This window comes from Oncorhynchus tshawytscha, linkage group LG34 (assembly GCF_018296145.1).
Source record: "Oncorhynchus tshawytscha isolate Ot180627B linkage group LG34, Otsh_v2.0, whole genome shotgun sequence".
NCBI lineage: Eukaryota > Metazoa > Chordata > Actinopteri > Salmoniformes > Salmonidae > Oncorhynchus > Oncorhynchus tshawytscha.
This window is the reverse complement of record NC_056462.1, coordinates 10,591,097-10,606,380: the sequence shown is the minus strand read 5'-3', so window position 1 is coordinate 10,606,380 and position 15,284 is coordinate 10,591,097. Positions and strand designations below refer to the sequence as shown.

Sequence of the window (15,284 nt, the reverse complement as noted above, 5' to 3'; positions counted from 1 at the left end):
AGCCTTGGATAGATTGGAGCTGCTGTTCCAGAGACTGATACAGCACAACCTGAAACTGAGCCCAAAGAAATGCACTTTCCTGAGGAAATCAGTGAGATTTTTGGGTCAACAACTGATTCAAATAGAAAAATGTCAAAGGGTCTAGGGGTTGACAGTTTGGTAACATAAGTACTGCTGAAAGGCAGAAAAATAACATATACTGTATATATAGATTGATATGACAGATCAGCTGCAGTAATACTTGTCATGGGATGAAAGGCACAGAGCGAGTCGAATAAGTAAGAGTTGCTCCCAACCAATCCCTCTAATGGTTAAGGTTAGGTTTGGGCAAGAGTAATCTGATCCTAGATCAGTAGTTAATGACAACTTCTACTTTGATCACAAACAAACAGACCAATGGTGACGGGGTGGTTGTGGCCCCAACAAAGCTGGATGTGATATCCAAAATGACAAAGTCAGATCTAATGGAGGAAGATGGACGGCAGCTGGCAGCTTCAAAAATTTGAAACCTACTGACTGGAGTAATGAGTGTGATTCTGCACTTAACAGCCTTAAGGAGAAGTTGTTAAACTGTGCTGTTCTTGGTCAGGCATGGTTTAAAATAGGCGCAGACTTGCCCTAGTCTAGATTTAAAAAGTCAGATTTCCAAAAGGATGAATGATTTTTGAAGAAATCTATTTCTGTGACCATTTCCATATGTACACTGAACAAAAATGTAAAAGCCACATGTAAAATGTTGGTCCCGTGTTTTATGAGCTGAAATAAAAGATCCAAGGAATTTTCCATAAGCACAAAAAGATTTTCTCAAATTTTGTGCAAAAATGTGTTTACGTCCCTGTTAATGAGCATTTCTCCTTTGCCAAGATAATCCATCCATCTGACAGGTGTGCCATATCAAGAATCTGATATGGTCATTGCACAGTTGCTGAGGAGTATTTCTGTCTATAATAAAGCCCTTTTGTGGGGAAAAATTCTGATTGGCTGGGCCTGACTTCCAGGCCCACCCCACCCATGGCTGCGCCCCTGCCCAGTCATGTGAAATAGATAGATTAGGGCCTAATTAATTTATTGAAATTGAAATTGTTGCATCTTGCATTTTATATTTTTGTTCAGTATACAGTACAAATAAAATGCAGCTAGCATCTTTTTTGCTTGAGCCAAGACTTTCATCCGATAATCTTAGGGAAGACCTATCCCTCCTTCCTTACAAGTACTGATCACCTTGAGGTTTTTGGCATCTCCAACCTTCCGTCGTGAAACAGGAGATTTGTGTGGTGTAAGAGAACCGATTGTATGCAGAATAGTCCACAAAACTATATGTGTACCAAAAGACAATTACATCAAGTTCCCTGATGCTGCTGCCCGAGCCAACTACAAGGTAGAGTTCTTTGAATATGTGGAAGAGGTGGTGGGAACTGTTCATGAGGCCGGACACCCTGGACGGGCAGAGCTGAGTGTGCCACCCGTCCGACGAGTGTGCCATTCGTTCACTTCTTATGAGAAGCACTTGGCACTGGCACTGGTTGAGGGAGAAACCCAGACAAATCTATAACTGCGATGAGTCTGTGTTTTTTAGCACCCTGAGCAGGTACAAGGTGCTGGCTCCCCCGCTAATACAGGGTTACACACTAGCGTTACCTAGATTAGAACATCAACCAAGTCCTGATTCCAACACAAATTAATCACTAATCGTGGGGTAACCATGAGGTAGCTTAGGCTTGACCCAGGCCTTTTTTGAACCAATTCACCAGGCATTAGACTAGATCCTAAAGGAGAAGATGGACTTGCACTCCCTCTGAAGGCTGAAGCTCAGGGTGATCTGCTCTTCATGGATACTGTGGTGTTTTTATCATAAAAACAGGAGGGTCTATTTAGGCCCCAGGCCCTGCTTCATCCCTGCACTGAGACTGTGAAGAGAAGGGTTTGGGCTGCAGACTGGATCACTGACTGAAGTCTGTCACTCTGACGACCACCAGGACTGAGGTTGTTCAGTCCTCCTGTCCACTGGTTGTTTTCTATGTGGTAGCTTCTGTCCCTCGTGGTTCAGTCCTGGCTCTAACTCGAAGGAAAAGCGACAGCGCCTGATCTAGGGCCAGTGACCTGCACCTGCAGAGGGCCAGTCAAAGATGGTGGATCAATTAAGATAACTCACCCAGGCCGTTTGCCATGGTCTACTTGTATCGTTCCTTGATGCAGACAGTAAACAAGAATATATATATATGAGAAGCGCGTCACGACACACAAACATGATAAAAACAAGTTACCACAACCAAGCCCATTTAACACAAAGTCAAGTACTTAACATGGAGCCAATTATAATTATTTAAGTCAATATGATTTTGTTCAACTGAGAAGGGAAACTCAGTTCCTGCAAAGGTATTTAAAAAAAGTCATTTTTGAATTTGATTTAAAATGGTCATACACTCACAACGTGAAGTACAATACTTTTATTGCACAAAATGATACGTGACAAGTACAATAACATCACTACGTTAACACTTCACCTTTCCTGTAAATCTGGTACCATCGCTTTGATAAAATTTATTTTAGAATACTTTGGAAAAGGTTCACTACTACATGTAAAGTAAACATGAATTAAGGCACTATCATGATCATCTTACTTTAAAAACACCAAGAGACAGCCATCCTTCTGAACTGAGCTGCAGGAATGCTACCATGAGGCCATTAGTGATTTTAAAACAGTTACAGTTCAATGGCTGTGATGGGAGAAAACAGAATGGATCAACATTTGCGACTTCACAATAATGAATTTAATCAATGAGTGAAAATACAAGTATACAGAATACAAATATTCCAAAACTGGCATATTGTATGCAATAAGGCACTACACTAATATGACAACAAAAACAAAGGAATATGTTTTTTGGCCTAAATGCAAAGCCTTATGTTTGGGGAAAATCCAATAGAACGTGTCACTGAATAACTACCTCTTTATTTTCAAGCATGGTGGTGGCTGCAGCATATGACACAACTGCAAAATGACACTGTAGTTGCTTACCAAGAAGACAGTGAATGTTCCTGAGTGACCAGGTTACAGTTTTGACTTAAATTTGTAATGATGGGCCGGTGAGTCAGAAGCAGGTGAAACATTTAAATAAAACAAAATCAATTGTAACAAGGCTTAAAAATCCTTCTTAAAACCTGTCTCCTTCCCTTCATCTACACTGATTGAAGTGGATTTAACAAGTGACATCAAGAAGGGATTGTAATTTTCAGCTGGTCAGTTTATGAAGTGCAAAGAGCAAGTATTCCTAATGTGTTGTACACTTAAGTCAATGTCACACAATGTCTAGATGCAACATTCTACCAAGGAATATTCAACAATGAAATACGTTACTCTCGTTATTCCAAGTGCATCTTTTCTGCTGACAATGAAAAGGAATCTTTGTCTTTAATGCAGGGTGTGATGTCAGTCAGAAGCTATCAAATGGAATGGTTACTTTCTATGTTATAGAGTGGAATGTTTTTCCTGCTGGTGTATCCTGAGGTAACTCCCCTCTAAGAACCTCAGTCCGAACAGGCAAATGGCCTCTCTCCCATGTGGACCTTCAGGTGCATCTTCAGGTTGCCAGACTGAGCGAAGCGCATGTGACACTGGGTACAGCTGAAGGGTTTCTCCCCTGTGTGGACCCTCTGGTGCCGCTTTAGGTTGGACGAGTGTGAAAAACTGGCCTGGCACAGGTGGCAGCTGTACGGTTTCTCCCCTGTGTGCATCCTCTGGTGAATCTCCACCTGTTTGGGGAAACTGAAAGCTTTCCCACAGAATGAACACGGGAAGCGCTTCTCTTTGCCATCGGATCTACTGATAGCGTTGCTACTACTGTCATTTGTCAATGGGCTTGTGTAGCCATTTAATGTTGAGGCACTGTCATTGTCTGAGGTCTGGTTTAACAGGAGAGTGTGAGGAGGACGAAGGCCAGTGAGAGTCTGTGTTTTTGCAGGGTCCATGTTCCAGTTGATAGATCCTATAGAAGGCAGGCTGAAGGCAGCACCTGTTAGTGGGTTAACCTGAGGCGCCATCAGTCTCTCTGAATCACAACTATAGGAGCAGGACGGAGCATCGCTAGCCGAGTCAGTGTCTGTTCTCTCCAGCCGCATACTGACACCTCCCCGTCCCCGCAGACCAAATCTACGCCTCGCCCTGGTCTCAGCCGTGCTGTTGTCATGGAGACTTATTTTGGATGTTTTGTGCTCGACTGTCTGTTTCTGGTTGTGGTTAACAGTGTTGTTCCCCAGCCCAGAGTTGAGGATGCTGTCCCATCCATTGACCTCCACTATGTTGCATCTGGTCCTGGCCTGCTTGATGTCGTCCCCTGGACACATGGCTGCACCAGTCTGGGAATCAAAAATGGCAGAGGGATCTCCTCCGTTAGCGTCCAACCAACCACCTGCAGGAAGAGTTTAGAAAATAGACCTCACAAACATGGCAGAGAACTCTAAATATGGAGTTTTTTTTTGTCAATGACCTGGTCAAGTTCATACATTATAATGTGTGTTTTTATATGTAAACATAAGCTGTATTTTTATTTTATTATTGAATGTAGAAAAAAAACTGCCAGGTGCATCACTTTTCCCATTGAAGATCTATTACTGTATGTAGGCTATATGTATTTCTCCCTCACCTTGCTCCCCCATCTTTAGTCCACTCAGCAGATCAATGCTCTCTGGTCCATCTTCTATTATCTCCTCTTTGACCAGCAGCAGATCAGGCTTCCCATCCTCCATGTCTACTGACTGTAAGAGATACAGAGTGAGAGGATGTTGGATCAAGAAATCTGATATGAGCACCCTGCTATTGAGCATTTTATGATTGCATAGAACTCATAATAGTGCCTCATTGCCCAAACATGTTAGTTGATTTGATTACTTTACACTTTAATGGTTTGATAATTCAGAGGCATGTTCCCACACTTAAGACAAAATTAATCAAGACCTGGGCCCGTATCCACAGTCTCTCAGAGTAGAAGCGCTGATCTATGATCTTTCCATTAAATCTTAGTCATTATGATCTAAAAGGCTAAACTGATCCTAGATCAGAACCCTGACCTAATATTATTCAGCCAGTAGTTCAGTGGGCTCACCTCAGTGAGACTGTGTGTGGTCCTGTTCTGCTCAGCTGGTTCCTCTGTGGGTTCAGGAGGAGGTATAGTCTGGTTGTCCTCCATGACCATGGTCCCCTCAGGGTTCCCCAGACCCTCCTCCTTCAACATCACCACCTCTGGACCCTCCTCCTCCTGGAAGAGAGAGGTGATACAGATTACACAGACATACACTCCCTTTGGTACGTACACACACAAACAGGTAAGTGTTTACCCATCCCACTGCTATATTGTAGTTACAGAATTACTTGTTAAACATCATGGTGTTTAAATAAATATGATTTTGTGGGTAAACATGAGTCAACTATGATAAGTCAGAAGTCAGACAAATCTCAACTATTTTGACGTGTAAAAAAAAAAATGCATGAAAAATGGAAGAGGCTATATATGGACAGGCTTGGTGGCCAAATTGCTCAGCTGAGAGTCGAGTGGAGACGAATGGAGTCTCTTCAGTCTGATGAACCCTTCCCAGCTAACTAGTTTGTGCTGGCTTGTAGGCAACAGCAGCATGGCGCTAGTTAAAACTTGTAAAAGACTAATGTTTATTTCGACTGGACGAGGGATTAATAACTTGTAGTATTGGGCACCATCTGGATGTCACCGTGACACAAGCCAGTGTGAATGACCAGCGTTGTTTCGTGGTTCGTCCCACTGTTGCTTCACCGGGCAGCTGCATTACATGTTGCTAACGTGGCCAATTTGTTCTGAACCGACAGAACGTCCCCACTCAACGGCCGCTGCGTGACATACAACATACATTTTGGGCAACAGGCATGTTCGAATAGCCTCTCCAGTGTACAGTAGGCGTTTGTGTAGGTATATTTAGTAAGTGTATATTGGTTATAAAGCGCTGTCTGGAGAATAAGGTGAGATCAGATGTGATGTGTACTAAAGAGAGATTCAATTAAAGTCTTAGAATGAAAAGTCCCATTTTGTGTTTATTAACCCTTTACACGTGGGAATTGGACTATATTGGATAGGAAATGTTTCTTACAGAACTAAAAAAATAAAACCATACATAACCATGGTAGCAATTGAAAGGGAACAGTTGAGATAATTAGACCAAAAGTGAGCACACAACAGTTTACCTGACAAGATCCAATCTAAACATGACACTTGATTTTATGTGCATTTTCCATTTACTGTACATTTTGCAACAGTTGACAAACTCTGAACACACTCTGGATACATTCAGTAAGAAAATAAGAATATTCCTGGGCAAGGTGGGGTAGGTGCAGCATAAGACCAGAAAATGACCAGGGTTTGAGTGAGAGGACTAACTGGTGTCTCCAAGTGGCCACACACCTCTCCAAAGTGTGCACAGTTCCTAAGTAATTTCAATGCACTTTTTATGACTCAAAGAGTCTTCAACTATAAAAAAGGTACTTTTTTTGCTCTCCTAGCTGTGCTGTTGCAGAACTAGAGCAAGCACACTTGTAGTTCTGTTTCGGAACACAACCCTGCATCCCCGCCATCACACAATTACTGTTGTTTACACAATCCAAAAATAGTCCATTATAAATTGCAATCTGGCTAAAGTGGACAATCTGAAAGCTTGTTCTATTGCAAACATGACTAGCTAAGGTATGAAATACGAATCTTACAGTGTTAGGCTTTCACAAAGTAAATCAGAGAAACAGATTGTCATTGTGGTGCGCATAGAATGGAGTCACGAGTGCATTCAGGTGCGTGTTCAGCACTTCACAATAAACAAACATAGGATCAGTCTGTTCAGAAGAACCCAGGGTATGACGACATCACATCTTGTAACTGCACATCAAACATAGTGATCAGAAACGTTGACACTGTATATGACATGAGTTAGATTTGGAGATGTGAAGTGCAGATTTGGCTTGCTTGTATGACGGTGGTATTTATAAGAATCCTCAACGTCTCATCTTTCACGATACATTGAGTCATCTTAATTTACAGCATTTCCCTCAGTCAAAACCCATACAGCGCTTACCCATTCAGTGATGTACAGCTTCCACATTCCAATGTTTGCTTATTAGTGCCCAACTCTTCCATTTACAACCTGTATATGGTTACGAGTGTATTTAACAAGTGTTAAATACTCCATATAAAAACCACACATGCATGTCAACAAAAAATCTGAATGAACTTAATAAACTGCATTAATTTTCTCATTAAGTAGTTGGAAGTAATGAAATAGGCATTTATAAACATATAGCTTACACAGTACTTTTAAGGCTTATAGATCACACAATGCCTGGACGCAGAATTATATGTATGACTTTTATTCCAAATTCATCTGTGGATCTTTACTGCTGACAACAATGAAAATTCATCTTTGACTTTAATGCAGCATTTGATCTACACGTGAGAAGCGATCAAGTGGAATGGTTACTTTCTATGTTAGAGTGGAATGTTTTTTCAGCTGGTGTATCCTGAGGTAGCTCCTTTCTGAGAACCTCTTCCCACAGTGCGTACAGGCGAACGGCCTCTCTCCTGTGTGGACCTTCAGGTGCATCTTCAGGTTGCCAGCCTGGGTGAAGCGCATGTGACACTGGGGGCAGCTGTAGGGTTTCTCCCCTGTGTGGACCCTCTGGTGCCTCTTCAGGTGCCCAGCCTGGGCGAAACACATTTGACACTGGGTACAGCTGAAGGGTTTCTCCCCTGTGTGGACCCTCTGGTGCCTCTTCAGTTTGCCAGCCTCGGTGAAGCGCATGTGACACTGGGTACAGCTGAAGGGTTTCACCCCAGTGTGGACCCTCTGGTGGATCTCCACCTTCTGGAGGCAGCTGAAGCCTTTGTTACAGAGCATGCAGAGGAACAGTTCATCTTTACTACCGCCTGATGTTGCTCCCCCTCCCAAAACCTGGGCCCCTTGGTCCTTTGAGTTCAAAACCTGATCAAAAAGGATGCGGCCGTGCGAATTGGAAGGCCCTATTGACGTGGACACTAGGTCACGATCCCTGAGCGCATGTAAAGGGGAATGGGTCTCAATATTTGGATTTGTCTCTAAACTTTCCCTGTAATCTAATAAAGCTCTGCCTTGAGAGAGTCCTTCCCCTAAGTGAGTCTCATCCACATTCCATGTCAGAGGAGCGTCGCCCTCCACTTTCACAGTCACCTCATCTACGATTATAACCTCCCCTTTCTTATCTAGGCACCCTTCAGAGTACACATTACTACTGTACCGGTTCCAGTCCCCTCTAGACAGATCCGTCTGTGTCTCTAAACCCAAGGGCATGTTGCCAGGGTCCATCTCTGTAGTGTAAGAACAAGACAGATCATTGCCAGTCTCTAGCGCGTAACCTGAGTCCCGATGGGATTGAACTGTCTTCGGGTTCAGGTTACCGTAAAGTAAATACTCTAAGCCAGGAGCAGGAGGACAGCCCAGTCGCCTCAGCCCCAGTATCTCTGGGTCTGATCTGTGGTCAGATCCTGTGTGTAATAGCCGCCTGTGCATTACAGTTAATGTCTCGGTGTCTGTCTCTGACTTGAGGACGGCGTCCAGCATTCCACTGACCTCCGTGATGCTGTGTCGGGTCCTTGGCTGGGGCAAGGCGGTGAGGTTCTCCGTGGCTACAGGGGGCGCCACTCCAGCCGCTGCTCTAGTCTGGATGTCTCGTGGCTCCTCTCCTTCAGTCCTCTCCTGTTTAACCTGTGACGATCCTCCAGAACCAGCAGCCTCTGCATCTGCAGACTGACACATGAAGAGGTTTATTTTATCTTTATTCAACTAGGAAAGTCAGTTAAGGACAAATTCTTATTTACAATGACGGCCTACCCCCAGATGACGCTGGGCCAATTGCGCGCCGCCCTATGGGACTCCCAATCACAACCGGATGTGATGCAGCCTGAATTCAAACCAGGTACTGCAGTGACACCTCTTGCACTGAAATGCAGCGTCTTAAACCACCGCGCCACTCGGGAGCCCCCGAGGTTATTACCGGTACATGAACTGAATTGGATAACAATGTCATAGGGAAGTCTCACAAGCTCCTGGACCACATTTGATGTACTGTAATGTTACACTATGACACTAACCTCTATCAAGATAACATGCTGGGTTGAGGTTCCACTCCCCTCATCTACAGCTATGGGTGTGTCATCTCTCCACACGTTGTGTCCCACTGGCTTCACAAAGCTCATGTGGCCTCCAGTGAGATGTCCTTCACCTGAGAGTGATTGGGGGAAAAGGGGTGGTTAAGTTAGGTTGTGTTAATGCTCAACGCTATATTGTACACTGACACTGGCCGAATACCCATACTTGCGTCAAATATTAGGCTGTTTGAGTATGCGAAAATAAAATGTTTTATAGTACACAAATGTTCAAAAATCTAGTAGGCTTTAAAATGGTAGGATGTTCTACTAATTTTGGCTTTTCATCTAGTAGAATTAACTTTGGGAATTTCCAAGCCACAATGCATTGGAAGAGGGAGTTTTGATAACAAAACAACTTGGAATATGGTAAATTGCGAAGCTTCTGCGATGGTGTTCAAATGTAAGTAGTTTTTGTTCTCAAATTTATCACACTTATTTCATCGTACAAGATCGTAACTCCCAATTGGATATCACAAGAAAAAAAAAATATGAATAAAAAACCTGCACACTGCTCTTGCTAGCGTTACTTTTTTATTTTAAGCTTCATGGGTCGGCCCCTTGGCCTTCGTCAGAGCTCCTCTGCTTCCTCCTCCTGCATGCATTGCAGCCTGCCTCAGCCTTCGCCACATCACTTTCTGTCTCAGTAGCCTCCTCTCTGTTAAAGAAAACATAGTAGCCTATATTTTGCTCCTGCTAAAGTAGGCTCCGTTTAACATTAGCTTCTTACTTCACCCTTCTAGCTAGCTAAGTAATACTAGACAGAGCCCTTCAACATTACTGCAATAACAGTCTCTGCTGGCAGCTAGCCACCTGACTGACTATCTACACTGAACAAAAATATAAAACGCAACATGAAGTGTTGGTCCCATGTTTCATGAGCTGAAATAAAAGATACCAGAAATGTTCCATGCGCATAAAAATCTTATTTCTCTCAAATTGTGGACAATTTGTTTACATCCCTGTTAGTGAACATTTCTCCTTTGCCAAAATAATCCATCCACCTGACAGGTGTGGCATATCAAGAAGCTGATTAAACAGCATGATCATTACACAGGTGCACCTTGTGCTGGGGACAACAAAAGGCCACTCACACAATGAAATGCCACAGAGGTCTCAAATTGAGGGAGTGCGCTAATTGGCATGCTGACCGCAGGAATGTCCACCAGAGCTGTTAGAGAATTGAATGGTAATTTCTCTACCATAAGCCACCTCCAACATCGTTGAAGAGGAATTTGGTAGTACGTCTAACCGGCCCCGCAACCACAGACCATGTGTAAACTGTAGGTTTGCGCAACCAAAACATTTCTGCACAAACTGTCAGAAAAATGTGGCCTTTTATAAAATGGATTTTAGGCAATTCTACATGTCTTAAGACTTTGGCAGAATCGCTTTTAATAACGCACAAATGATCTAAATGACAGGCTACTTTGACAAACTTTGATCAATAAAAAAAAAAACTACCTTACCTTGAATCCATCAATAGACTAGGCCTACGTGTGTGGAGACACATTATAGGCTACAATGAGGAAATTTGTCCTAAAACTGCTTTCCAGTTTATCTGACTCACCCAATGACGCGCAGCTCACTCACTGGTGATGGCCGATGCGCTCATGCCAAATGCCTCTCATTTTACTTTGTAAAACAATATTTGATGGTTGATCAAATATTGTGGTAGCCTACAGCAGACAGATTAGATTATCTTTTCAGCAGGAGCCATTTGCTTTCCAACCTGTGTTTTCCTGTGATTGTATTTGAAATATTGTAAAATACTTGTTTTTATCTGCATGCTGTTTGTTCACTGACATATTTGCATTGCATTCCAAAATATAGGACCATACCTTGTTATTAGGCAACACTCCACAGCTAGGCTATTCTTCAAAATAAGCTATTGGTCCTCTGACATTTTTTTGTGGTGTAGTAGGCTATTCTAAATTATTTCATTTATTTCTGAACAGACAGCATTAGCTCTATAACTTTGGAAAATGTATTTCAATATATCAGGGGTGCTGCAGCTCCTACAGAACCCTTCGCACTTCTATAATGAAACAGATGCCGTGCAACGCTGGAGAGAGAAGAGTTACAGGCTCATGTCTATAAGAGGGAGAGAGATCATATGAAGTTCATCTCATTCTAGTTCTGAGAGATACAGGCACGCGTCTCACACAGCCACACATTGGTCTCAAACATTGTGTAACATTGTAACCTAACCATAAGCCTGGGCCTGCCCAACCCAAATCAACTCTTAGAATATCAGGCCTGGGCTGAATTTCCTGAACGAAACAGTCCAAAACAGCGACGTGCCTGATCCTTTTCCTGCAGGATTCAGATCAAATTAAGCACTGATATTAACATGGCACAAGTCATGGCAAAATGTGCAGAATTTCCGGAAATGAGCTTTAAAAACAGCACATTTTGCCTGTGCCCAATGACAAAATGTGCTGAATTGTAGCAAACTTGATTCTAAAACTTAGGGCCGGGAACGGGACGACTGACTCCGCAGTCTCGGCCTTCTGCAAAATGTACCTCTTGCCATTCCTCTATATTGGTCGAGGATCTTGACACTACAGGGACGACTGGCGCGGACGCGGTCTCTAATTGTCCTCTCTGCGCGCTCCCGTACCACCTTCAGTTCCAATTGCTGTAGTTTCCTCCGCAATGTCCTGTTTTCTTTCTGGCTTTGAGACATTTCCAAACGAAACACTGCATAGTCGTCGTCTACGAGTTTACAGATCTCTGCCACGGCTGCATTCGCTAGCACCTCCATGATGGAGGCTATTTGAGTGTGAAAAACCATTGTTAGCTAACGTTAGCGGCTACTTAGATAACGTCTATCAACCAAGTCCTGTCTCCAGCGCGAATTAAAGACTACCTGAAGTATGTATGTGATGCTGTGCTGTTCAATTAGTCATATTTCGAGTTCTAATGTGTAACAAACGTCTAATTAACAACAAAAACGCTAACGTGAATTGTTCTTGGTCACTGTTCTCTTCCGTTTACGCACTGAATTTAAATTGTTTCTGGTTGGCGTCATTGCTCAAAGGGTGTGGTTAAATGAAAAAGAACTGCGCGCTGTTCTTTGAATTACGGTACTGTTTATTACGTTACACACCAAATCTCCTTTGATCAGTATCTTTCAAGCTGAGAGCAGACTTGTTTAGAAAGTAGTGTGTTAGCAAGAATAGAAAGATCTTAATCCATCTACATCACAGTCCTTGTTCTAGCCAAGGTTTACTGTCTCTCTAAAAACAAAAGTATTTACACAAGTCTGTTTCAAATGACAAGTTAACAAAGGGTTATGAGGGGTAATATAGTTCACATACCGTCATTGATAGATTCTAGAGAGTCTATGAAGTTAAATACAATATCTTCTACTCTGGTTCTTTGAGCCACGGTGCTAATTTTGAATTTAACAAAATATCCTTCTTTCATATCAGCTAGAAATAATAAATTTTTTATTTCACCTTTATTTAACCAGGTAGGCTAGTTGAGAACAAGTTCTCATTTACAACTGCGACCTGGCCAAGATAAAGCATAGCAGTGTGAGCAGACAACACAGAGTTACATATGGAATAAACAATTAACAAGTCAATAACACAGTAGAAAACAAAGGGGGAGTCTATATACAATGTGTGCAAAAGGCATGAGGAGGTAGACGAATAGTTACAATTTTGCAGATTAACACTGGAGTGATAAATGATCAGATGGTCATGTACAGGTAGAGATATTGGTGTGCAAAAGAGCAGAAAAGTAAATAAATAAAAACAGTATGGGGATGAGGTAGGTGAAAATGGGTGGATAATAAAAAGGATAAATTGGAAATGAGACCTGTAACATAACTCATGCAATTTATAATAGTGACAAAGTAAAAGTGTGAACAAAATAACCACAACAACTGAAATCTACCGTCAAACTCAGGGTTTATTGTAAAACACACGGTAATGGGGGGAGCAGGAAAAGGGGCTGAGCTGGACCCAAGGAAAGAAACAAGTATTCAAAAAACACCCCTAAGATAGATTAGCCTACTTTAACAACAGCTAACTAACTAACCAAAAATACAGTGGGTGGTCCACCCAGTTCTAACTAGTGTATTTAAAAGTTTACCTACGGGTAGTGTATGCCCATGGGAGACTTGTCTTGGTTCCCCCTTTTCCCACCAGCAAACAAACAAACACCAAAAACAATACTCACAGGTGATGACAAAGTGCTATGGAGGTGCACAAACAAAACATAGCTCAATACATAAAGAGAGTGACACAGCGAGATCTACAGACATGGCATTTAGAGCAATTGAGCTCCACAGCAAACAACTGACAGGGTTTTTAAACAAAGGGAAAGGAACGGTGATTGGGTAGGAAACAGGAGGAGGTGTGTCTTCTGATTGATGATTGGTGACTGATTGGGGAGTGATGATTTTCACCTGTGAGGGGAGAAGGAGAGAAAAGAAACACACACACACAGGATACTTGTATCCGTAACAGGGTGTTACCTTGAATGAATGAATATTGACTGTAGTAGTCCTTTGTATCTTGTTTGGTGTTTTCTTGCATTAGTTTGATTGCTATAAGAACTATGAGCTCACACACCATTACGTTAAAGCACATGTGTCTTCATAGATCCCCTGATGTGTGTTTACCACCACCATTTGTCTGACCATAGTGGTCGGGAGTGTAATTCCCTGAATAATACCAGATTATAAGATGCACCCAAATTGGTTCCAACACAGCGCTTTATTTACGGATGACAGACAGAAAGCGTGCTAGCGTGCTCTGAACACCTGTGTGTAACGGAAGGAACGACACCAGAAAAGTGTTTTAACTGAAAAATACTGTTGGCTGTAACTGTGTTAAACCCGCTTAAAACAGTGTGCAGTAAGTGTATATTTTGCTTTTGTGAAATTATTTAGACGTGATATTAAAGTAAAGGGCTTTATGTTTCTACAATCGTATCGCAATTGAGAATCGATCCACGTTTAGATGGAGTATTTGACAGTTTTGGCTGCCAGAACCAGTCTCCCTATAAACATAACATATAAGGTCCTTGGACGTTAAGGAGTAACGATAGGTTGTCAGACCCATCCTTTGACCTCCACGATGTCACCGATGATCCTGCCCTGCTCAGTTATGTTGTCCCCTGGACTCTTGTCTGCACCGGTCTGGGAATCCAAGGTAGCCGTCCAGTCTCCTGCAGCCAAGCACCTGTTTTTTTGTTTTTTACAATTACCTGGTCAAGTTCATACATTACAATTTGGTTATGTATGTAAGAATAAGTTGTTTTGATTTAATTTTATAAATGAAGAAAATCAAGAAAAAAATAGCCAGGTGCATCACTATTCCCATTGAAGATCTATTACTGTATGTAGGCTATATGTATTTCTCCCTTACCTTGCTCCCCCATCTTTAGTCCACTCAGCAGATCAATGCTTTCTGGTCCGTCTTCTATTGTCTCATCTTTGACTAGCCGCAGATCAGGCTTCCCATACTCTCCCGAGAACCTCTTCTCACAGTGCGTACAGGCGAACGGCCTCTCTCCTGGGTGTACCTTTCAGGTGCATCTTCAGGTTGCCAGCATGGGTGAAGCGCATCTGACAATGGGTACAGTTGAATAATTTCTCCCCTGTGTGAACCCTCTGGTGGATTTCCACCTTTTGGTGTCAGCTGAAGCCTTTTGTTACAGAACATGCAGAGGAACTGTTTCTCTTTAATACTGCCTGATGTGGCTCCCCCCTCCTAACGTGGCATCTGAGTCTGGATGGGAATGAACAACCCTCATGCTCGGGTTACCATAAAGTAAATACTCTGAGCAGGAGGCACGCCCAGTCGCCCCAGCCCCTCTGGGTCTGACTTGTGGTCAGATCCTGTGTGTAAGAGCCTTTGTGTTAAAGTCGATGTGTCGGTCTCTGACTTGAGGATGGCGTTCAGCGTTCCACTGACCTCCATGGTATGGCAATTGCACCGCTTCCAACTGAAGGGCTCTCCAGGGGGTGGTGCAGTCAGCCCAACACATCACCAGTTGTCATGGAGGGCAGGCACTGTACATCTACAGCACCCAGGGTCAGAGGAAGGCCAAGAAGATCATCAATGAGCCACGGCCTGT

General features: G+C 42.8%; 1 protein-coding gene across 3 annotated transcripts in view; it reads right to left on the bottom strand.

Moving 5' to 3' along the window:
* LOC112231940 (zinc finger protein 583) overlaps positions 1-15,284 on the bottom strand; it is a 969,163-nt gene that overhangs the window by 98,177 nt on the left and 855,702 nt on the right. The window contains exons 1-6 of one of the 3 annotated variants that reach the window (XM_024398716.2): positions 11,715-12,202; positions 9,135-9,265; positions 8,614-8,790; positions 5,103-5,255; positions 4,644-4,755; positions 2,439-4,409 (exon numbers count right to left, since the gene is read on the bottom strand). The exons of 1 other annotated variant lie outside the window; for it this stretch is intronic. In XM_024398716.2, coding sequence (XP_024254484.2) covers positions 3,529-4,409; positions 4,644-4,755; positions 5,103-5,255; positions 8,614-8,790; positions 9,135-9,265; positions 11,715-11,985 — 1,725 coding nt within the window. In that variant the 5' untranslated portion in view covers positions 11,986-12,202 and the 3' untranslated portion in view covers positions 2,439-3,528. Of the gene's footprint in view, positions 1-2,438; positions 4,410-4,643; positions 4,756-5,102; positions 5,256-8,613; positions 8,791-9,134; positions 9,266-11,714; positions 12,203-15,284 lie in introns of those variants that run through there. One more of the 3 variants, XR_006080755.1, reaches the window with a different exon arrangement.